Source organism: Trachurus japonicus, chromosome 9 (assembly GCF_045865225.1).
Source record: "Trachurus japonicus isolate A0001 chromosome 9, Traja_1.0".
Lineage (NCBI taxonomy): Eukaryota > Metazoa > Chordata > Actinopteri > Carangiformes > Carangidae > Trachurus > Trachurus japonicus.
The window spans coordinates 4,545,247-4,570,750 of record NC_140915.1 but is presented as its reverse complement, the minus strand read 5'-3'; the positions used below and the strand labels follow the sequence as shown (position 1 = coordinate 4,570,750).

The 25,504-nt window shown below is 42.2% G+C and overlaps 2 protein-coding genes across 2 annotated transcripts; both read left to right on the top strand.

Annotated features, from left to right (window-relative positions):
• Nucleotides 1-276: 276 nt before the first annotated feature.
• Nucleotides 277-7,432, top strand: LOC146980691 (uncharacterized). The gene is made up of 3 exons (XM_085788059.1): nucleotides 277-572; nucleotides 4,421-4,552; nucleotides 6,999-7,432. The coding sequence occupies exons 1-3, from the start codon at nucleotides 510-512 to the stop codon at nucleotides 7,137-7,139; spliced, it is 336 nt and encodes a 111-aa protein (XP_085644185.1). The 5' UTR covers nucleotides 277-509; the 3' UTR covers nucleotides 7,140-7,432.
• A 2,299-nt stretch (nucleotides 7,433-9,731) lies between these two features.
• ercc6l (excision repair cross-complementation group 6-like) lies at nucleotides 9,732-23,340 on the top strand. Its single transcript, XM_085785712.1, has 6 exons — nucleotides 9,732-9,884; nucleotides 11,065-11,109; nucleotides 14,877-15,223; nucleotides 17,448-19,591; nucleotides 19,751-20,647; nucleotides 22,913-23,340. The coding sequence occupies exons 1-6, from the start codon at nucleotides 9,838-9,840 to the stop codon at nucleotides 23,306-23,308; spliced, it is 3,876 nt and encodes a 1,291-aa protein (XP_085641838.1). The 5' UTR covers nucleotides 9,732-9,837; the 3' UTR covers nucleotides 23,309-23,340.
• The last annotated feature ends 2,164 nt before the right edge of the window (nucleotides 23,341-25,504 follow it).

The window sequence follows — 25,504 nt, the reverse complement described above, 5'->3', positions numbered from 1 at the left end:
CCTCTAGGTGGTGTAGTTAGGTGGTGTAGTAGTCCTCTAGGTGGTGTAATCCTCTAGGTGGTGTAGTTATGTGGTGTAGTTAGGTGGTGTAGTCCTCTAGGTGGTGTAGTTAGGTGGTGTAGTTAGGTGGTGTAGTCCTCTAGGTGGTGTAGTTAGGTGGTGTAGTCCTCTAGGTGGTGTAGTTAGGTGGTGTAGTTCTGGCTGTGGCCGCTGGCGGCGGCAGAGGACCGATGATGAGCTCAGACTCCAGCGGAGAAGAAGAGGAGGAGTGTAAACAGGAAGTGAACCCTGTCACTCCCCGTAGCCACAGCAGCATCGTCTCAGTTTCATAGTTTTCCTACATTAGAGTGAAAACAGAGTGAAAACAGCAGCTTTAGCTTCACTCCGCGGTCTCGTCTGAACTCTCCGCGTTTCATTTCAGTCGGATCTTTCCCGCCGTTTTCGTGTCGTCGTCGTTTTTTGTGTTTTTTTGTGTGTGTTTGTTTGGTCTTTTTTCTCTTTCCGCCGCCATGTTCGGTTCAGGAGGAGGAGGAGGAGGAGGAGGAATGACCAACGCTCAGTTACTTCAAGAGGTAATTAAATACAGTAACATTACGTTACGCAGGGCCGTTGTATAGGGGAGAAAGGTGATAAAAACCCCAGTAGTCTAATCTTTGTATGACTGATTTATTCTGCGTAAGACCCTGACTAATACTCATAGTAGCCTACACTGTAAAAACTCAACATCTTTCCAAGAATATTTGTCTTATTTCTTGTCCAAATGTCTCATTTCTAGTCAAAACTAATCTCTTTCCACTTAAAATAAGACTCATTACCTAAAAATTTACTTGTTTTTAGATCATTTTCACTTAAATTCACAATAAATAGAAAAATCTGCCAGTGAAAGTAAGTTTTTTGTGCTTATCAGATTTTTTCTACTTATTCCAAGTGAAAATCTGCTTGAAAGGAGTAAAAAGTGTCTAAAAACAAGCTACTTTTAATATGATGAGTCTTATTTTAAGTAGAATGAGATTTGTTTTGACTAGAAATTACATTTTGACTAGAAATAAGACAAATATTCTTGCTAAGATACTTGAGTTTTTGCAGTGTAATGCTGCATTAGCATCAAAACAAAGAAGGCTAAATAAAAAACGATAATACATACGTAGTCTAAGAAAAAAAAAAGGAAAAGTTAGGGGGAGGGGCCCACTTTAGTATTCTTTAAGGGGGCCCAGAATTCCTAGCAACGGCCCTGACGTTACGTCACGTTACATTACGGCTTACTGTCACCTTGCCTATTTAATGTTTATATGGATGACCTATCTGACCAGTTGGGAAAATGTAAAACAGGATGTGTGGTTGTGTGGAGATGTTATTGTCAATCATCTTATGTATGCCGATGATTTGGCAATCATTTCTCCCTCTAGTGCTGGCTTTCAAGAGCTGCTTAACATATAATGTTCAGAATATGGTGCAAGATTTAATGTGAGTTATAATGCCAAAAAGAGTTCTGTTATGGTGTGCAGACTGCAGACCTTGCACTGCTGACATTTCCATTTATTGTTTCTTTTGTAGACAGTGTAGGCTACTGCTTTCTCCATCTCTCCAGTGCAAGTAGGGACAGGAAAACAGTATAAAAAATAAAATAAAAAGCAGTTACAATCAATTTTGTATCACTAATAGTTGTAAAAAAAAAAAAAAATTTAAATGGTGACATCAACCTCTTGCTGTTTAAAATCCACAGACAAGACTAAAAGTATTTCAGACAGGTTAAAGTGCTGCGGCTTCTTCAGGAGGAAAAACCCAAACAGACGAGTTTATCAACCCATAAACGTCAAATAGGAGGAAAACTAGTCCTTACAGAGGAGGAAAGGGAGATTTATATTATAATATACTATATTATACTGTATTTTATTATACTAACTAGATTATATTATATGTGATAAAATGAGATTCTAGAGAGGTTTAACCCTCCTGCTGACTGTCCTTCTGGTTCAAATGGACCCAAACTGTTCCCTTCCTCCATCCTTCCTTTCTCCCTTCCTTCTTTCCACAATCCTTTTTTCCTTCCTTCCTTCCTTCCTTCCTTCATCCTTACTTCTTCTTCCTTCCTCTTTTGAACCAGTTGACCTGGTCTGTTCCCTATCCCTCCATCTTTCTTTCTTTCCTTTTTCCCTCCCCTCTTTCCACAATCCTTTTTCCCTCCCTCCCTCCCTTCCTTCCTTCCCTTTGTCCTTACTTCTCCCTTCCTTTTTGACCCAATCTGTTCCCTCCCTCCATCTTTCTTTCCTCCCCTTTTCCCTTCCTTCTTTCCCTTCTTCCTTCCTTCTTCTTCCTTCCTTGAACGAATCTGTTCCCTCCCTCCATCTTTCCTTTTTCCCTTCTCTCTTTCCACAATCCTTTTTCCTTCCCTCCCTTCCTTCCTTCCTTCCATTCATCCTTCCTTCCTTGACCCAATCTGTTCTCTTCCTCCATCCTTCCTTCTTTCCTTCCTTTTCCCCTTCCTTCTTTCCACAATCCTTTTCCCCTCCCTTCTTTCCTTCCTTCCCTTCGTCCTTACTTCTTCTTCCTTTTACTCTTTTGATCCAATTGACCTGATCTGTTCCCTATCCTTCCATCTTTCTTTCCTACCCCTTTCCCTTCTTCCTTCCTTGAATGAATCTGTTCCCTCCCTCCATCTTTTTTTCCTTTCTTTTTCCCTTCCTTCTTTCCACAATCCTTTTTCCCTTCCTTCCTTCCTTCCTTCCTTCCTTCCTTCCTTCCTTCCTTCCTTCCTTTTTGACCCAATCGACCCAATCTGTTCCCTCCCTCCTTCTATCTTTCCTTTGTTTTCCCTTACTTCTTTCCTTCCATCTTTCCCTTTGTCCTTGCTTCCTTCCTTTCTTCCTTGAGGACAGGAGGGTTAAAACTCAGCTAGAGACCAACATGACTCTGCAATGTTTTATATTTGATCAATATTTTATGTTTAGAGGTAAAATAATTTAGTGTGACAGTTATTACACTGTAGAATAAAAAGTAGAGAAGAGTCGAGTTTTTTTTCTAAAATCCTATTGGACACAAGCTGTGTTTGTCTGTGAAGGAAACCCTAACCCCTAAAAGCAGCACATCAGTGCAGCTGAGCAGCAAAGAGTTCATTCTCACTAACAAGAGTTAAAAGCTCCTTACATTCATTTACAAACTATTAGAGTCATTCACTGATGTGAAGAATAAGACATTTACTCTGACTCTTACTTTGACTTCAAGTAAAGTTAAACTAATAAACTTTTGGATACTTAAGTACCTTTAAAAGCAAGTACTTTTTTACTCTTACTGGAGTAACATGTCAACTGAGCTACTTTTACTTGTAACGGAGTACATTTTGACCAGTAGTATTTGTACTCTGGGGTGGAATTAGTACTCTGTCCATCTCCGGTAGAAAGGAAACGCTGAGTATAAATAAAAACCTACAGCTCAGTAAACGAGTTAATGTCGTGTATTTTCTACCACAGTCACATTAAAGCAGAAGTAAGCGTTCCAGTCGTTTTGGCTAATGCTGCGTTCCAGGCAGGCTTTTGAAACCGTAAATTATAGCTTCAAGTCACGACTTACGACTTTGTAGCGTTCCAGGCAACACACTCGTGTTTCTCCGACCTGTTTTACCTGTGAAAGTCACTATAACGGCCACTCGTAACTTCTGACCTGTGAACTCGTACCAGATCGAACTGGTAGACTTCACAGGTCGGAAAAACACCAGTTACGGGCTGCCCTGAACGCACCATAACAGTCCTCGTCCCTACGTCACCACATTCAGGCGCATCCCTTGGCTGCACACACAGAGAGGACTGCCCCTTTATGCCGTTCTCTCTCCTCATTGGATAAAAACTGTAGGATACAAAAAATTGTTTTCTCCTGGGCTCAGAGCAGAGCAGAGTGACTGACAGACCCGTGTTTCAGACCAAACACTCTATAGAAGTGATTGCTGTCGGAAGATAGAACTATTTAAGACTGATATTAACACAAATATATCACTTACTTCTGCTTTAAAGGGACAACGAGGAGTTTTGGAACCGGCGCAAGACAGACTCATGTTTTCATTCATCAAGAATTAAAGTCAGAGGTTGGAAGACGATCACATACCGTCGTAGTTCCCACCATAAACGGAGATTCGGCGGCGTTATTCTCATGACTCGCCACGAAACCGAAAGTAAAGAAACGCTGGTCGGCTCGCCCAGCATTTCCACCACCACTAATAATAACAAAATAACCATAGAGACAAAACCATAGATTTATCTAAAATGGGCCATTAACAAGTGGTAACGGAGATTCATCCACATTAATATCAGACTTTTTTATAACCAAATAGAAACTCCTGGTTGTCCCTTTAAATGTTCATCAGTCTGAAGGTGTTGTTGTAGTAATGAAGCAGATGAGACCTCAGCAGTGTTTTTGCCCCGTCCTGCAGATGGCGCTGCTGCAGTGGCTGTCCTCTCAGAGCCAACAGGACCGGACCGTTCTGGCCGCCATCACCGGCTTCGGCGTCGGCAGAGAGCTGCTGAACCGCTTCACGGGCCAGGACAAGGTGGACGCCTACAAGGTGTGTGTGGTCCCACCTCTAAATGATTCATATATTTAAAGGGATAGTTCACCCTAGAATGATATTTCGCTCATTATCTACTCACCCTCATGTGGACTAAGGGCTGGAAGAAGTTTCAGAGTCCTCCGTCCCTTCTCTGAGTTACAGGGGGTCTTGGCGTAGCAGTGCATGTCCATACAAACAAGCTTAAAATATAGACTTATTTAATTTTTTTCGGGACAATTACGCAATTTGGGGCTTCAGCACAAGACGGACATTACATACGAGCATCATGGAGGTATTTGGATGTTTTTTTGTGTGTGTTTTTTTACGAAGAGCTCTGGTGTCCCTTTGCTACCGTGGCATTGAAATGCACTGCTACACCAAGACCCCCTGTAACTCAGAGAAGGGACGGTGGACTCTGAAACTTCTTCCAGGCCTTAGTCCACATGAGGGTGAGTAGATAATGAGCGAAATATCATTCTAGGGTGAACTATCCCTTTAAGCAATATATCACTCCAGTCCGTGGTCTATGCTCATTCTACCACTCTAAGGGACGTTGTTCCCCCTTAGAGTGGTAGAATGAGCATAGACCACGGCCTGGAGTGATATATTGCTTTTATAAAACGGTTACCAATAAAGGCAATATGAAAGAGGAATACACAATCAATTTCATGTAGTTTTATTCAACCAGAAATACATATTATCCAATAAAATAGCCTCACTGTGAAAAAACTAGTCCCACCTCTCCAGACGTTAGCTCCAAGTAGCTCTGTCACTGCTCAGTCCTCTACCGTTGTTAACCCTCTGGAGGTGAAAGTTTAAACCTTCAACATGTGAAGTCAACTACTTTAGTCAGTTTTTTAACATCCTAAAAACATCAGCTGTCTTTGGCTACGGACTGCAACAGTCCGTTGTCATGGATACATGACAACAACTTCCATTCATACCAGTCATACGTGCCTGAGGCGGAGTGATAGCCTACGCTGTGATAAGGCTTTAGAATAGTAACCGTGGTATATGCTCATTATACCACGGTTAACAACCAATCAGATCACCGGATTTCACCTTTACCTTTTATAAATATATACATACAGCGCTGGAAAAAATGAAGAGACCACTCCCAAAATGATCAGTGTCTCTGGTTTTACTATTTATAGGGATGTGTTTGAGTAAAATTAAATTACATTTTTTTGTTTTATTCTATCAACTACCGACAACATTTCTCCCAAAACTGAAAAAAAAATATTGTCATTTAGAGTTTTTATTGGCTGAAAATGACTAAACTAGTCTAAATAACAGAAATATCTTTTCACCTTGAATAATAATAATAATGCAAAGAAAACATGTTGATATTTATTCCTAAACAACACAGCAAGAATATTTTAACTCAGGAAAAGAAAAGAACGACTGTCGTACATGTAGAGATGCTTTAAAGAAACATTGTGAAAGTGCTCTCTTATTTGTTTCGGAAAAAAATAAGAGAGCACTTTCACAAAATGTTTGTTAAAAGCATCTCTACATGTACGACAGTCGTTCTGTTCTTTTCTATTTTAAACACAAACACAAAGACACTGATGAGGTCGTCACCTCAACCACATCTGGTTTTATAGGAAGATTATAAAAACCACTGCTGGATTAAACATCGACATTATCCCACAAAAACTGTTTTATAAACTCTTCCTGAGTTAAAATATTCTTGAACATGTTTTCTTTGCATTATTATTATTATTCTTCAAGGTCTGAAAAGACTTGATATTTTTGTTATTTAGACTAGTTTAGTCATTTTCAGCCAATAAAAGCTCTAAATGCCTTTTTTTTTTTTTTCAATTTTGGGAGAAATGTTGTCGGTAGTTGATAGAATAAGACAAAACCAAAAAATCTATCTATCTATCTATCTATCATCTATCTATCTATCTATCTATCTATCTATCTATCTATCTATCTATCTATCTATCTATCTATCTATCTATCTATCTATCTATCTATCTATCTATCTATCTATCTATCTATCTATCTATCTATCTATCTATCATCTATCTATCTATCTATCTATCTATCTATCTATCTATCTATCTATCTATCTATCTATCTATCTATCTATCTATCTATCTATCTATCTATCTATCTATCTATCTATCTATCTATCTACCTACCTACCTATCTATCTATCTATCTATCTATCTATCTATCTATCTATCTATCTACCTACCTACCTATCTATCTATCTATCTATCTATCTATCTATCTATCTATCTATCTATCTATCTATCTATCTATCTATCATTCAAATAAGTAAGAAAATGAAGAAAATCCGTCAATAGAAGGTATTTTATAGAATAGAAAAGTCAGTACACGTGTGTAATAATCTCTGTTAACATAAATTCCATTAAATGTCAGGAAGTACAATAAATATCTTTTCATAGTTTTCTAAATAAAAAGTTGCCTTCTTTTCTGTGTGTGACAGAAAGCGTGTATCCTCGGCATCTCGGAGTTTGTGCGTGAGAACCCGAGCGCCTCGCCGGCCCAGCTCAATGCCGAGGTGGAGAAGAGAGTCGCCGTGTTCGCAGCTCAGGTCGGAGCTCTGGAGTCGGCGCCGCTGCTCTGAACGAAAACCACCTGGACGCCTCAACCTGCCTCTCATCTCTCTATTTTACTCTGTTTTAACACATATTTCATTTTCTTTATATATATTTTACTGTGATCCTTCAGATATAGAAACTATTTTTCATTTTGATCAGGCCAGTTGGACCAGACTTTTGCTTGTTATAGTAGCTGACCTCAGTTGTGTATTGATAACTGTTGAACTGTTCCTTTAATGATCTGTAATTAAAGTCTCTGATTTGTCCTGAGGAGACTGAACCACCGTGACTTTTCACAATAAAATGCTCTGTGAACACACACACACACACATGTTGTTATCTGTCATCTGTTCTCTATATGGTGCAGATAGATAATTCAGATTAAAGCAACGCTGTACTGTATAGCCTTTATTCACTACAAAAACTAGGCCTACAGTCATTTATGTTTATTCAGTTGAATTTCAGAGAGAACCAAAAAACATTGGGTTGACAAAAAAAAATATATATATATATATATATATATATTCAATTTAATTTACAGTGATTCAGTTGTATTTAAGGGGTGACATTATAGGTGAATAGGGAAAAAATTCAAACTAACAGATATCACCATGAAACTTCCCAAGTTTATCACTCACATTAAGACAAATATGTTTTGTATTACAAGTTTTGTCAAATTTTATGTTTAAATATGTAAATGAGGCAATATCTGATGAAATATGCACCAATTTGCATACCAGAACTAAAATCTGAACAATGGATGAAGCTATTTTCAAAATTCTTGTTTTATTTAATTGACATATTAGAGTCTTTAGTTTTTCCAGAGGAGGATTGTGGATATCTCTTTTTATCACTGTGTAAATGAGAAAATACTGTCACCAGCCCTAAAACATCTAATGTCTCCATGTTTTTAGTAATAAAATGTTGTATAAATGAGGCTGTGAATGATATATCAACAATCCCCTCTGTTAAAACCTTCAGGATATAGAAAGGGATCAAAGTGGAAAGTGTAAGTGCTGCTGAAGTGGAGATTTCTAGAGAGGAGTCTGAAAAACTCTTTCTGAGAAAACGGCCTTTAAAGACTTGGACTGTAAAACTACATTTAGATTATTAATGTAAATCGAACTTTTACAATTTGGAGCCTACGTCATTGTTCAGGAGAGAGTAAATTTAGGAGAAATCTACTGACGAAAGAGACAAAATGAAGTAAAATAAAAACCTTGATGTGGATTTTCTACCATTTGTTTTGATTTTTCTGAAAGAATAGGGAAGAAAACTACCGTAGCCCCAAATCTCAAAATTGAACAGTGCATGAAGAAACTGTGTTTTTGCCTAAACAAAACAAATAAAACACAATGACATTGAAAAGAAAAAATACTGTACATCTGTTTAGAGGTTTTTTTTCCAGTCATTTGTAGGCTACTGATACTGTTGAAGATGAAAGAGCAGCTTCTTTGGTCAAATATGAGTCATTTCATCACTGTTCTTTTCAGGTTGTAACAGTGGCACTCCTCTGCATTTGACCTCAAATAATAAATGATGTGATATAGTTTGAGAAGTTTAAGGCATTGCTCTTTGTAGAGGACAGATGAGGGGACTTTGTGTCATAATTGGAGAGTCCTATACCATGAACACTCTGTCTAAATATGAAGAAAGAAACAACAAAACGTATGAAAAATATAGGAGGTACATGATATCACAATGATTCAAGTCCAGAAGCAGGGGGAAAATTAAAAAAAAGATATCGATGACACAGTGTTTTAATATCAGTCTACTGCATGAAAACCACATGTAGACACAGTTCAATCTATATTATATCTTGCTTTTTTTTTTTTATTATTTTATTTTAAATGTACTGTTTTCCAGGAAACCTCAGAAGTGAAAGGAAAACTTTCCACAGTGGGAATTCCGGGGGATTCCTCCTGAAGGGGAATGAAACGCTTTTTTTTTTTTCTCACAACTTTATTAAAAATTGTGCAAAACAATACAATTCAACATGACAACAAATATTATCGCCAGGGGGGTTACATGCATAAAGGCTTTTTTTTTTTTACAGATTGCATTATAAAAATATGTTGTAGAGAGCACATAGGTTCAAGGTCTTGATAGCTTTTGTGTTATTAGATTTTTCAATGGTTTTAATATAGGCTACTGCTTGACTTCATTCTTAAATGTAAGAAAAAAAGGATTTTGATTTGTGTATCTACATTTATGAATGTGCCATTTTGATAAAAGGATAATATAAGATTAATGGTGTAGTACTGTCTAACTTTGGTAAATGGAAAGACAGTGAAGCCAAACAGTACATTTTCAAAACAAAGGGGAAAATCTGGCTCAATAGAAAGAGAAATCAAATTATGAAACTCCCATGGATGTATTATATTAGGAAACTCCCCACCGTTTTAACGAAAGATGCCTCCAACTCCCGCCCCCTTGCCTGAACCGACGCTGCTCATTGGCTGCGGGTTTTTTTTTTTCTGTTGGTCCCGCCCACAAACCCCCCCATCCACATCTGTAATTGGACAACGTCGTCGCTGCGTCACCGCGGCGCCCCTCTCTGATTGGCTGGGAGGATTTGGCGGGGGGAAACGCTGCGGGTTTAAAACATACAGACTGAAAACTTTCAAACACGACAACACACGGAGCTTTCTCTTTATCTGACCCGGTTTTAAAGACAGTCTGCGGTCCAACCGAGGCCGTGTGTCCGTTAGGAAGGCCGCCGGGATGGAGGTTTCTCACCGAGTTGCGGAGGTTTCCGAGAGACTGGAAAAGTAAGTTACAGACACAAACGATTAGCCACACGGCAGTTAGTTAGCATCAGAGCTAAAGGTCCACTGGTTTACAATGCTGAGCTGTTAGCCACTTAGCAGCTAACGGTGCATTTTCACAACATAGACACACATCTAAACCACTTGGCGACCGTTCACAACAGAATTGAATTTCTCATTTATTTCATCACTTTGCAAATGTCTAAGTATACATCCAAAGATAGCTACTCTATTTACCTATTACCCCTTACGGTTTAATTATAAACCGTCTTTGGTACATCTTTGCAAATGATTAAGTACAGGTAGCCTACAGTTAGCATTGTGCTAACTCTAGTTATTGTGCTAACTGTCAGTTAGCACAATGTGCTAGGGGGGCGCGATCGGACAATAACTTTAACTTTGACCACGCACTGCTGCAGCATGCTTGCTTCTCTCTCTCTCTCTCTCTTTCTGTGAATGCCACTAACACAGCGCTATGAGGAGATGAATGAACAGAAGACATGCAGCGGTGTATTTGCGACAAAATAAAAAAATAGAAGGAGCTGTACGTATGAGGAAACAGTGAACTTAGACAGATTGAATGGTGTCACAGCTCTACAACTCTTCTCTTGGTGGGGAGAAAGAAAAGAAAAGAAGAAGCTCTGGTCTCGGTCCGCGACACAAACACCACGTCCCGTATTCTCTTGTTTATGACAAATAAGACTATAGACTACATCATAACATATGATAATTCATCGATCCACTGATTGATTATGAAAGGCTTCGTTGAAAATACATGCACAGGACAAAAACAGCAACACTTAGCAAAACAGCAGGGAAGTGACCAGTCCAGACTTGCAGATGCGTGATGCGTGATGCAATTTATGAATCGATGAAAGCCGTATTTTGATCACCATTATGTTTACATTGTGACCACGCAATTTCGTAGTGGTGTCAGATTGTTTAGTGATTATTAATATTCATAAATATAGCGCTCATATGCCTCTGAGCAAGATAGGGGTAAAAAGGTCAATTACTGAATGAAGGAGTGACTGAAATATTAGACCTTTCTCTACTACTTTCTTCTTCTTTTAAAATGTCTGATGAGCTTATGAGCCAGTGTTTGTCCTCTTTGTAAACCTCTGATATTAGAGGTGTGTGAAGTCTGGCTGTGTGTCGCTGACCCCTGTCTTTGTCTCCTCAGGTCTTTATCCATGGATGCAGACGACAAGATGGAAGCTTACCACAGGTAACGCTGAGAACAACACAAACACATGTTTCCTTTTAGGGATGCACGATAACTATCAGTACAGATAATTACCGGCCAGAATGCACAGATGAGAAGTCCTGTAATGATCAATGATAATCAACCGACATTTCCAGTGTGGTACTTTTGTCATAGTAACTGTTCTTGTTGCGATTACAACAGTATTGGTGTCTGTTATATATTAAGTCAAAGGCAGAGCTATAATGTTGAATTTATCTTTACTCACTACATCTTAGCCTTCCTTACCCATAGGTTTATAAAAACTATTAGAAATGTAATCTGTATCAGTGGGGGAAAACAGAGTTATCGTCGTACATCTCTACTTTTTACCACAGTGGTCAGATGTTAGTGTTGGTGGCTCAAATGGTATTTATCCTCTGTGTGATTTAAATTACATTTCAGCGGACCGTTCACCAAAAGCCAAAGTCACATGATGTTGTTAAAACACAGTTTAGACTCTGGGCGCTCAGTGGACTTAGGGCTGGGCGATATGACGATATTAGATGGTGAAGTGATTAGAGCGTGTAGACGATCTGCCAAAGTTCAGTTCAGACAACTTTATTTATCCCCAAGGGGCAATTCGGTTTAGCAGACTCAGTTTCATTAAAAGAAAAATAAAAGAAAGAGAAGGGAGACAAAAACAAGTTCATATCAGGTAAACAGTATGTGGCACAGACTCTCACCGCACGTTGGTAATAATAAAGATAAAAAATAATACATACATGGCACCATAAATAAATAGCAACAGTAAATACAACAATATAAAGTGCTGTCACATGCCCTCCAGGTTTAACAACCTGATGGCAGAGGGAAGAAAGAATTTTGCCCGACGGTTTGTCTTGACAAGAGGTGCAAAGTGCAGAGATCGTAGGATCGTCTGGGGCTCATTCTATAAGTTGCAGTTCTATGCTGATGCACCGATGCACCAGACGTATTACAGTACGTCGTCAACCTGAACGACCAATCATAGCGAATTACGGGCAGTGACGCGCTTTCTTACCCACCTCCTTGTTTGTGTGTAGCGGTAGCCGCATAGAACCATGGCTGAAGGCCAAAGCACGAGTTGGTCGCTTTTTCTTTTTTTTTTAAAAAAACAGCGTTTCACTATCTGTCATCTCTGCCAGTCAGCCCCTCCACCCGCCGTCTCTCTCGCGTGCGGGCGCACCGCACGTACGTACACACACACGCAGGGACGCATGGATAGGTCGCTCTTGGCCGCTAATAAACGGTAAATGCACTATGTCGCGCTAATTGTACAGTGTTCAAATTGCCGCGACCCCCCCCCCCCCCCCCCCGAATAGTCCGACTAACGACCCCCCTAACCCCCCTCCTAAATAAAAGCTACCTTTTGTGCATTTTACTTGCACATGTTGGCAAAACTGCAGCTATTTAAATGGGCTCTATGCAGCTCCTGTATTTCCTGTCTTGGACAAACTGATTAATCCAGGTGTGTCTGATCATTGACTACGACACACCTCCGTTTGTCCAATAATGTAAGACACAGGGATGCAAGCAGCGCGCCGAAAAGCGAAACTCGCTTTTTTCATGACCAATTAGGTGACTTGTGTGAATCGTTCAGATCCGAAGAGTTTTAGTTTTTGAGGGGGGGGGGGTCTCAGCTGGGGTCAGTAAAATGTTTTTCTAACAGGCTGACAGTGACAATCACGTGAAACTGAGGAGAACTCATTCATGGTTTCCTCTGATTATACTGATAACAGCCGACCTATTCACCTCCAATGTAGACGCGCGACGTGCGCGCTCGTTACCCAAAGCGGCGCGTGCATTCGGTGCGACCGCGGACATGCACGGTTCCCTACATTGCTGTATCAGGCAGGTGTTTCCACGGAGATCTGCCCCGTTTCAGAGGTGAAGGAAGCCCTAAGTGGAAAGACGTCGCCTCCGCGATGTAGAATGTGTTCAATTAAAGTGAAACTAACACATTATATTGGCCTATATGTCTATTACACACTGAATGAAACATCCCATGTCTTTATTTATTCAGTTTATTTTAATAGTAATAATTATGACTAACAACTAGTGTTGTCACGATACCAACATTTTGGTACCGGTATCGGTACCAACATGTTTTTCGATACTTTTCGATACTTTTCGGTACTTTTCCAAATAAAAAGAGAACACAACAAATGTCATTATTGGCTTTATTTGAATAGAAAATCTTAGAACTATAACATATGTACCAGTAAATAATCACTAAATCAGTAAACAGTCACTGCTGCTGCAGGATTAAATGTCCATCTATATTAATCTGAACTCTTCCCAAATTAAAACATTAGTGGTCTGTTTAAAAATGAATATCAACTTGTTTTCTTTGCATTATTTGAGGTCTGAACACACTGCATCTTTTTTGGTTATTTTGACCAGTTGTAATTTTTGGGAGAAATTGTTCTCAGTAGTTTATAGAATGAAACACAAACGTTCATTTTACTCAAACACACACCTATTGTTTCCCATATGTAGACCAAATTGACCCCCCCCCCCCCCTTCCGCGTAGCGCTCCTTCGCTGTGTTCACTCACTCACTCACAGAGAGAGAGAGAGAGAAAGAGAGAGGGAGAGAGACTATGCATGCCAGTGGTGGTGCGCGGTAAAAACGAAACTGACCGTATCAACCAGCTGTGTTTGCATTAATTAACGAGTCTGTAGCGGCCCGTCTCTCTCTCCCGCGCGGCGCACACACACATAAACACAGGCACAGGTGGCGCTGTAATGGTAATTTTAAAAAAAGCACCTTGCTTCGTTTGTGACTCGCTCACTCGCTCGCCTCGGCCCAACTTACAATGCGGCGACTTCACGCGGCGACGTCACCGCTGCCAGCGGCGCTAAATGAAAGTACCGGTCCCATCTAAGCACAGTATGGTACCGTTTTAAATGCGTCAGTACCCCGGTACCACTCTAGTACCGGTATACCGACAACCCTACTAACAATCAGTGAAGACCTAAAATTCAGTTTCTCCAAAATTTAAATTTTAAAGCATTTTTAATATAGAAATGTTGGCCTTCTGAAAACTATGTCCATCTATAATCAATCAATCAATACTTGGGGTTGAACTACTGGAAATTGACTTTTCCATGATATTGTAATGTAATCATTTGTTAATGGTGAGCACCCCCCCCCCCCCCCCCACGCCAGACAATTCCTCTCTTTTTTGGTCCTGAGCCGTTTGCATCCCTGAAGACAGGAAATAAAAGAGCAGCATTAAGTTCAGAAAGTAGTGGAGCTGTGCAGAGAGCCCATTAAAATCTGTTCAGAAAGGCTCTTTGACCTAAATTGTCTGTTTTTCAATTTTCGATTGAAGATCGTGATAAAATCGAGATCGTTATTTTATTTTTTTTAAATCGTGATATGATATTTTTGCCATATCGCCCACCCCTAAGTGGACTCGTCCTCTACTGTCTACCAGGACGGGTCTGCTGCCGTTTAACACTTAACTCTGGAGATGTGACCGTTACCCATGTCAGACTTTTTTGTCAAACTTATGATTCATTGATTTTGGTTACCATGACAAAGACTCCCTCCTTCGAAGACTCTGTCATTTTTTCCTGTCTCACAGTAAGTTAATTTCTGGTTTTGGACAAGAAACCAGGTTTTTCCAACAGAAATCTAGGTTTTAATGAAAAGCCACACCATCAATTTGCTGTTAAAATTGACTGACAGACTGATAAGGAAAGGAACCTTTGGGATGGTTTTTATCTATGATGTACTAATGATTTTTTTTATGTTCCTTTCAGATTCATTCAGGACGGTAAAGGTGCGGCCAAACAAGGGGACATGCACAAAGCTCTGGAGTTCTTCAATCTGGCCTACAACCTCCACCAGAGTCAAAAACTTCAAATCAGGATACAGAAAATTGAAGAGATTATTGCTCAGAATGACTCGGAGGAGGAAGATGAAGAGTTTGTCAACGTCAACAACAGCGGTTTGATGCTCTTCAAGGATTTGTATGACAAGCTCTATGACTACCAGAGGAACGGCGTGGCCTTCCTCTACAGCCTCTACAGGGACGGGCTTAAAGGTGGGATCTTGGCGGACGACATGGGGCTCGGCAAGACCATTCAAGTGATCTCATTCCTCTCGGGTATGTCGTGGAAATCTTGATTCTGCCTTGAGTGAGTCAAAAGAACAAGACCGGAGTGGTAGCATGCACCCAGGTTTATTCTCTAGAGAAGGGAACAGAACACAGAACTACACAGCAGGTAGCAGTTCAGAGTCGTGCCCCCAGAACAGAGGTTGCAGTCCCTTCTTATACCCCACTTTATGACTCTGGTTAGACATTACTACAAGCACTTCTAGCTTTCTCAGACAATAAACAATCCAACAGATGTGTTACTCAACAAATGTCTACCCCCGTTGTTGGTTTCTCTGTAGGTATTTACAACCTAAAGCAATTAGTAAACAAGGTTGTACGTGGGTCATCCTAGTGTCCTTCCTCTGTCCCCAGGTTTATTATGGTCAGTTCTAGGGGTGTGACGAGATCTCGCGAGATTAAACTCAACGATATTTCTCGTCGTCTTAGAAATGTAAAGCAGGGTTTGCACTACCAGTTACCATTACTTTGCAACCCTTTCCACACAGTTATAACTCTACTCGACTTGGTTTAGGTGCTTTTCAGTCACAGCTGAGTTCTTCTAGCCTGATGCATCAGCCGCTTATTTCATTACATTTCATATAGCGTCTGAACACGAGCCATAGGGATTCGTTTGCTTCCGGGAGGCGGTTGCTTACATTTGCTTCAACTAATCGCTGCTGCTTGGTGGTCACGTGTGCTATACACCGGTTAAGCTCATAGGTTAATCTTGAGCGCTTGAGTTCAACGTCATCGCCTTCACTTACCCGTCTGTTCGCTGATTGGTCCGTCCGCTCTGGCGGACGGAGCAAACCGAAACGCATTGCTAGTGTCCTGACTACATGTTTGAGGCAAATGAAATTTGCCGGAACCAGTAGGCGGCGCTAGCCTGGCTAGAGTTCTTCATTCCTCTTCAGTAAAAACGAAACTTATCAACCAGCGCATCCAGCGCTAATTAACCACTCTGTGCGACTCTCTCTCTCTCTCTCTCTCTCTCTGGCGCACGCACACACACACACACACACACACACACACACACACACGGGCACATGGACAGGTCGCGCTGTGACTGTAATAAACATACGCGCTAGACCGTCCGACGTGGGAGGGAGGGAGGGAGGGAGGAGGGGGGGGGGGACGGGATCCGAGTATCCGAGTAGTGAAATGGCACTGGGGGGGAGGAGGGGTCGTTGCCACTACTTAAAAAAATCCTAGAGGAAACACTGCACATAATATTGTTTGCACTTGAAAACAAGAAATAAATATTTAAAGGGACAACGAGGAGTTTTGGAAAAGCGAAGCGTTTTCCTACTACATTTATGAGCCTCCGCACCGTAAAATTCTTTTGACCGGCGCAAGACGGACTCATGTTTTCATTCATCAAGAATTAAAGTCAGAGGTTCAAAGACGATCACATACCACTGTAGTTCCGACCATAAACGGCGATTCAGCTACGTTATTCTCATGACTCGTTGCGAAACTTAAAGTAAAGAAACGCTGGTCGGCTCGACCAGCATCTCCGCCACCACTAATAGTAACAAAATAACGATAGAGACAGAATGATTTATTTATCGAAAATGGGCCCATTAACAAGTGTGGGTAGCGGAGATTCATCCACATTAACGTGAGACTTTTTTATAACCGATTAGAAACTCCTCGTTGTCCCTTTTAATTTTATTTAATTTATATTAACTTTTATAAATTTTAGTTTTAGTTTCAATTTGTGGAAGAAGAAGTTTATTTAAAGCTCATGCTTACATCATGCATGTAAATAGTTACAATAAAACATTTCAAAATGCAAGTGCAACTCGGTTAAATAAAAGTCTGTTGGTCCAGTCATATTTTGTCATTGTAGCTTTCTTAAAATCTCGTCTTGTCTCGATCTCGTGAACCCAATCTCGTCTCGTCTCGTGAGATGAGTGTATCGTCACACCCCTAGTCAGTTCACAAATGTCTCTACTAATGGAGTTAACAGGAGTGCAAACAAGGTTTTACTACAACTACTACAGAGACTATGTTACTTTTACTTTGCCCAGCAAGTAGAGAGCACCGTAGCACTTTCTCCCATTGTCTTCTTTTATTGAATTGTGTATTTTATTATTTGTCTTTTTTTTAATTTCCTTTGTCAAATGCTGCTGTCATGAACGAATTTCCCTTCGGGGATGAAATAAAGTATAATCTAATCTAATCTACTCATTACAAGGAAAATACTAATCAGAGCTATTTTCCACCACAGGTATGTATGACAATGAGCTGGCCAAACACACTCTGCTGGTCATGCCGACGTCACTGATCAAAAACTGGACAAAGGAGTTTGCCAAATGGACTCCTGGCATGAGGGTCAAGGAGTTTCACGGCACCAGCAAAGCAGAGAGGACCAGGAACTTGGAGAAGGTTCAGAGGAGAGGAGGCGTCATCATCACCACGTACACCATGCTCATGAATAACTGGCAACAGCTCTCCTCGTATCAGGGCAGAGAGTTCACGTGGGACTACACGATCTTGGACGAGGCTCACAAAATAAAAAGCTCGGCAACCAAAACGGCCAAAAGCGCCCATGCCATACCGTCAAAGAACCGAGTTCTTCTCACGGGAACTCCGGTCCAGAACAACCTGAGAGAGATGTGGGCGCTGTTTGACTTTGCTTGTCAGGGAACTCTGCTCGGCACGGCGAAGACATTCAAAAGCGAGTATGAAAATCCCATCACGCGCGCCAGGGAGAAGGATTCCACCCCGGGGGAAAAGGCTCTTGGTTTCCGGATGTCCGAGGTCCTGATGACCATAATAAAACCGTACTTCCTGCGCAGGACAAAGGCAGAGGTGCAGAACAAGAAAATGAACGGCGCACATCCTCAGGCGGAGGAAGGGTCGGACGGCAGCAAGAGCCGAATCCCACAGGAACGGAGAGACTCTGGAGCGGTGATGCCAACCTTGACCAGAAAGAACGACCTGATCGTGTGGACTTACCTGAGCGCCGCCCAGGAGGACATCTACCGACAGTTCATTTCTCTGGACCACATCAAGGAGCTGCTCCTCACCACCAGGTCGCCTCTGGCCGAATTAACCATTCTGAAGAAGCTCTGCGACCACCCGAGACTCCTCTCTGCCGCGGCCATCGCCAAATTGGGTTTGGAGGAGAGTAGCGCCGAACACCAGCACGGAGACGAGGCGGAGACGGACGCTCACAGCATGGCCAACGTGTCCGACGAAACTTTGATATCCGAGTCTGGGAAACTTGTCTTCCTGTTTGCGCTTCTCGAACGGCTCAAAGAGGAAGGCCATCGCACGCTCGTCTTCGCTCGCTTCAGGACGGTGCTGGACATAATCGAACGCATCCTGGGCAACAGGGGCTTCAAAGTGCTGAGGCTGGACGGTACGATAACGCACATCGCCGAGAGAGAAAGGCGCATCACTTTGTTCCAGACGGACAAGCGATACACCGTCTTCCTCCTGACCACCCAGGTCGGAGGAGTCGGCATCACCTTGACGGCGGCGAACAGAGTCGTGATCTACGACCCCAGCTGGAACCCCGCGACGGACGCCCAGGCCGTCGACCGGGCCTATAGGATCGGCCAGAAGGAGAACGTGGTCATCTACAGGCTGATCACCTGCGGCACGGTGGAGGAAAAGATCTACCGGCGGCAGATCTTCAAAGACTCCCTCATCAGACAGAACACCGGGGACAAGAAGGACCCGTTCAGGTATTTCAGCAAGCAGGAGCTGAAGGAGCTTTTCATGCTGGAGGATCCCCGGTCCTCGTCCACGCAGCTGCAGCTCCAATCGCTGCACTCCAGGCACCGGAAGACAGACCCCGAGCTGGACGAGCACATCGCCCACCTGCACGCCATGGAGATGTTTGGGATCTCCGACCATGACCTCATGTTCTCCCTCGATGTCCAACACGACGAAGCCCCGGAGGCCGAGGAGGAGCTCAACTATATCGAAATGCGGGCCCAGAAAGCTCGGGAGCTAATGAAGGCGGAGTCGGACTTGCAAATGCAGCTGGTGGAGAGTATGGGCTCGAGCACAGAGCCGGCCTGGCTCAGAGAGCAGCAAATCAACGGCGAGCGGGCGCATGAGAAAAAACCAAGAAATCCGAGACCAAGAAGTCCTTCAATCCCTCCGCACAACAGCGGCCTCAACAGCTCCGCGGTTGTTGTTGTTGTAGATCTGGACCGCTCGGGTTCTTCTAGCAAAGAGGACGTCCAGCTGAATCTAAGCAACCGAGTCGTTGTAGATCTAACCGCAGACGAGAGTGTGACGGAGCAGAACCTTGAGTCACCGAGACACAAGTCGCCCCGCCGGGACACGAGCTGCAAGGACGCTGCAGATGCCTCCATTAAACAACCAATGGACCAATCTGCAGTCTCGGAGCAGAATGTGGAGTCACCGAGACACAAGTCGCCCAGACACGAGTCGCCCCGCCAGGACACGAGCTGCGAAGACGCTGCAGAGGCCTCCATTCAGGAGGTGATGGACCAATCTGCAGTCTCAGAGCAGAACTTTGAGTCACCCAGACACGAGTCGCCCAGACACAAGTCGCCCCGTCGGGACACGAGCTGCGAAGACGCTGCAGATGCCTCCATTCAGCGTGCATCAATGAAACAACCAATGGACCACTCTGCGGTCTCGGAGGCTGCGATCTCTCCCGCATCCAACACGAGCCAACATTACACCACGGCCGTAGATGAACAGAATCGGCTGTTTAATGGAACTGCAGACTCGATGGACCTGGGCCACTCTAATGTTACGCCCCTGCAGAACAAAAGGCTGTCCGTCTTACAAGGGGCAGCCGCCGCCGCCGGTTCAGGCCTCGGAGCAGAAAAAACGTCGTCCAGCAGCATCGTCAGCAACGACCTCGAGTCCTTTGAGGGCAACTTCAACCTGGAGCTGGAGGAGAGCGACGTGAACGAGTCGGACGGCGGCGAGCGGGAGAGGAGCCTGTTGTCGCAGCTGAAGTTGGAGGGGAGTTTCGACGTTAATAAGTCCCTGCACGAGCGGCAACAAAACGCCGCACAAAGCCTCAACAAAACCCCTAAAGTAGACGAGTCCATGAATGACTCCATCATATTCACCAAGAGGAAAAGAGCAGCAGTGATTTATGATGATGATGATGATGATGATGATGCCGAGGACAATGATGACGATGACGAGAAACAACTTGAACACTCCTTCCAGCTGCTCGGGGCCTCCACGCCGAAGTCAGCGCCCTCGGGCTCGACCCCCCGCCAGCCCAGGTCCAGGAAGAGCATCGGAGGAAACACCTCTGTGGCCTCCCGCCGCTCCCTCATCCTGTCGGTCATGGAAGACTTGGAGAACTCAAACCAGGAGGAGGAAGTAGAGGAGGACGAGGAGGAGGAAGAAGAAGAGGAGGAGGAGGAGAGTAATGACGATGAGGCAGATGAGGAAGACATCATTGATCCATCTTATGACAAGGTAAGTTTGTTGTTGTTGGGGTTTTTTTAACTTTATTGCCTTTAATGCACATTAACGGGCAATTAAAGCAGAAGTAAGCTGAATATTTGCGTTAATATAAGTCTTAAAGCAGAAGTAAGTGGTCCGGTCGTTTTGGCTAATGCTGCGTTCCAGGCAGGCTTTTGAAATCGTAAATTACAGCTTCAAGTCACGACTTACGACTTTGTAGCGTTCCAGGCAACCCACTCGTGTTTCTCCGACCTGTTTTACCGGAGAAAGTCACTATAACGGCCACTCGTAACTTCTGACCCGTGAACTCGTACCAGATCGAACTGGTACAACTTCACAGGTCGGAAAAATACGAGTTTCCTTGAACACACCATAACAGTCCTCGTCCCTACGTCGCCACATTCACGGCGTCCCTTGGCTGCACACACAGCCCTGCATGCCGTTCTCTCTCCTCATTGGATAAAAACTGTAGGATACGATAAATGTTTTCTCCTGGGCTCAGAGCAGAGCAGAGTGACTGACAGACCCGTGTTTCAGACCAAACACTCTATAGAAGTGATTGCTGTCGGAAGATATAACTATTTAAGACTTAGATTAACACAAATATATCACTTACTTCTGCTTTAAATAGTTGTATCTTCCGACAGCAATCACTTCTATAGAGTGTTTGGTCTGAAACACGGGTCTGTCAGTCACTCTGCTCTGCTCTGAGCCGAGGAGAAAACTACTTACTAATGCTGGTTTTACTAATGTTGCTCTCAACCAGGTCGGTCATTTCTCCCGCTAATCAGTGAAGGAAAAAAAGTAAGATTGTGGGGGATATTTTCGCTCTATCTGGCAACCCTGGCCTGCCTGCGCGTATGAGCCTGGTGACATGACTCACTCAGTCACTCACTGGCTGTTGTTGATAATTGAAAATTATTATTTTTCATCACTTTATGGAGAATATCTATGCTTAACATGTATATAGAAAACTTCCTTAATTCATAAGCTTCCATTTGAGTCCTAGACAGCCTTTCTACTAGCTACTGGAAAGCTACAGGCTGTCTCCAAACAATGCAACACCTATTGTGAAAAACTCCATGATCAGAAACCATTCTATTTCTGGTCGCCCCAAAGTGAACAGATAGACAGAGAAGACCGTTGGCCACAGCAAGTGGGGCTTTGGAGATATTGCCACTCTGTAAATATTCTCTTCTTGGGGTAATAAAAAGCCTGATAACATTTTTCCATGCAAATTCCCTCCATTTCCCTGAACTGGTGGTAGAAGAGTTTATTTTGCATATGTTTAGCCACTCGTCTTCTGTCAAAGTTATAATTGCTTCCTTCTCCCTAATAATAATAGATAAAAAATTTAAAAAAACGATAGTATTAAAGGACAATTCCAGGCGAATTCAACTCAGGCTGTATTTTCCTATCATTTTAGGTCTAAAAGAAGGAATCTGAAGATTTTCAGTTTAATGTCTCCTGTTGTGCGGTAGTTGTGTCTGTCCCCGCGTCGCCACAGCAGCGATGAATGGGAGCGGATGTAAGTTCTGCTGCTGAGGCTGTTTCCATCCCTCAAAGCCACAGACAGCGTCAGATGGAGACTCAAACATGCAGCCAGAAGTTTATTTACTTCAACAAGCCGACATGTTTGTAAAACTAGATCTAATTCAAAGTCTGGCGGAGTCGAGACCCAAGTTGACGCTCGGTGTGTTCAGGTGCAGTGGGAAGCTCCCGTTTGTGTCATAAACACAGGAATATCAACTCTGGACTTGCTTCAAGTAAAAAAAACTTCTCGGCTGCATGTTTGAGTCGCCGTCTGACGCTGCCTGTGGAAAAAAATGTAGACTTCAAGCAAGTCCAGAGTTGATATTCCTGTGTTTATGACACAAACGGGAGCTTCCCACTGCACCTGAACACACCGAGCGTCAACTTGGACTTTGAATTAGATCTAGTTTTACAAACATGTCGGCTTGTTGAAGTAAATAAACTTCTGGGTGCATGTTTGAGTCTCCATCTGACGCTGTCTGTGGCTTTGAGGGATGGAAACAGCCTAAGCAGCAGAACTTCAATCCGCTCCCATTCATCGCTGCCGTGGCGATGCGGGGACAGACACAACTACCGCAAAACAGGAGACATTAAACTGAAAATCTTCAGATTCCTTCTTTTAGACCTAAAATGTTAGAAGATACAGCCCCGAGTTGAATTCGCCTGAAATTGTCCTTTAATCGGTCAAAGTTCTTGTTATCGGTTAAACGGTTAATCATGTGCATCCCTACTTTTGACACACAGGAGGGCGATAAACTTACACTGGAGGAGACGACCGGAGAGACCCTGGACACGGAGGAGGAGGAGGAGGAGGAGGAGGATGAAGAGGAGGATGAAGACTCAGAAGTCCTCAGTAAATCCGTAGAGGACATGAGCAGCAGCGACCTGGAGCAGTCGACCGGTGACGCCGAGCTGTCCTCCACCGAGCGGATGGACCAGTGCACCGTCGGCGGCGGCGGCGGGGAGTCGGCGTCCCAGAGCTACGACTCGGTGGTCCGCCGGGGGAAGGAGTGCTATGGCAACGGGCAGCTGGACGACGCCCTCGGCTTCCTCCTCAGGGCCATCGACATGAAACCCGGAGATCCTGAGATCCAGATGATGACCATCCAGGTTTACCGGCAGCTGAGCCAGAGGAGGTAGAACGGCCACTTTTTAAAGGGACAGTTCAACGTTTTTGGCAAATTATGGTTCCCATTATTTTGCCATAATAATCCCTATAATAGTCATAGCAGTAAAGGTTCGTTACCTTACTTTAATTGTCGGTGCAAGCTGTTTTTAGAACGGCGGAGCAGAGCTACGCTACGGAGGAGGCTCATTATGGGATTTCTTTGTTGGTTTCCCTCATCAAACTCATCAAATACACAATCCAACAACTCCACAACGCTCTGGTGGACAAGTTGTGAGCTGCACATTCACCACGCTATGAGATAATAACACAACGTTACCAGACAGAGTTGTTTTAGAGGGAAATTCATGCAAAACCTCTGATGTGCGTTGCCTTCAGGGACAGTTTTTCATCATCAGTCTCTGTATTTGCCTCTAAAACAACTCTTGTGTGGTAACGTTGTGTTATTATCTCACAGCGTGGTGAATGTGCAGCTCACAACTTGTCCACCAGAGCGTTGTGGAGTTGTTGGATTGTGTATTTGATGAGTTTGATGAGGGAAACCAACAAAGAAATCCCATAATGAGCCTCCGTAGCGTAGCTCTGAGCAGCTCACGGCTCTGCTCCGCCGTTCTAAAAATAGCTTGCACCGACAATTAAAGTAAGGTAACGAACCTACTGCTATGACTATAGGGATTATTATGGCAATGGGAACAATTTGACAGAATGTTGAACTATCCCTTTAACATGTTAATGTTTAAGCAGGTGTGTTTGATACGTTCACCTCCTGGTTTTGAATGTACTTGCTGCAAATATCGACACAACGGTTTTTCCCAGTCATTTGTATCTGTGTTGCTGTTTGGTCGAGTGTGTTGTGGTTGTTCAGATTATGAAACTAATATATTGATCAGTCGTTTTCATTGTTTTTTGGCTTTATAATAAATATTATCCTTTTAGTTTTTATGGTCAAACGTCTGACTCTGTTTCCCAGAGTCTCATCTTCAAATTTCAAATGTTGTGTTTTATAAGAGACTCAAATGTTTCACAATCTTCCACAAAAAAGAAGCTGAACTGTAATAAAAAAATTTAAAAAAAGTCCAATAATGAATCCTTTGGTTTTGACAGAAGTAAAACTATAGGTATCTTTTTTTTGTATATAGACTCTCTGACATGTTAACTGAATGATTATTTTTTAAAAATACAATAACATGTTAATTGATGCTGTAAGTTCAAATAAAATGCATTTTTTTTCTAACTGCTGCTTGTTTGAGCTTTTCACAGTCGTTGCAGAAATTTAAACACTGTTTTGAAATCAATAATTGTTTGGTAACACTTTACAATAAGGGTCCCTTATTATTATCCCTTAGTTAGTACATTATTAAGCATTAATTAACTGTTTAAAGATATATTAACAATCATTATTATGTATTACTTAGGATTAGGAATTAGGAACATTAATTCATGTAGCCTATTGGTAAGCATTTCATTAATGTTTACTACTCAAAGTTAGTTAATAAATGATTAAGTAATAATAAAAAAATGTAATTAGTTATCATTATGTATGCATTACTCTATGGAAAGCCTTTTTAGTCATAATGAAATAAATTAATGAATAAATAAATATAGCCATGAAATGAGTCCTGAATTAAATAAATAGGATGATAAATAGATATAAATGAAATATAAATACATATATTTTTATTTTAAAAACAACATTTTTATTTTTTCAGGAGACTTTTATTTTCTAACGCCTCATTTATTTATTTATTTCCAGATACTTTTATTTCATAACGTCACATGTATTTATTTCACTCCTCTTTTATTTCATGCTGCAATATTGAAAATATTATTATATTATAAAACTTTATTGTCCCTGCAGGGAAATTTGTCATGGACAGTCATGTGCTGCAAGTAACTGCATTACATAAATACACAAAACAGACAAAAAACCAAGTACATTTGACATTCTTCTTCGCACAGTTCTCCCATTCACACAGATACATATAAATATGGTGGATAAAAAGTACTGATGAGAACTATTAAAAACTCAAATAAAGTGCAGGAGTGTCAGGAGCATTAAAAAGATTTAAAAAAAAATAATAATAATAATTTAAAAAAGCACAGTCTCAAGAAAAAGAATGAAAAGTAGGGATAACAACCCAATTAAAATTTCGCGGGTTTGTTTAGAAGGGAAATGGATGTAGGGAGGAAGCTGCAGCCATTAGCTTTAA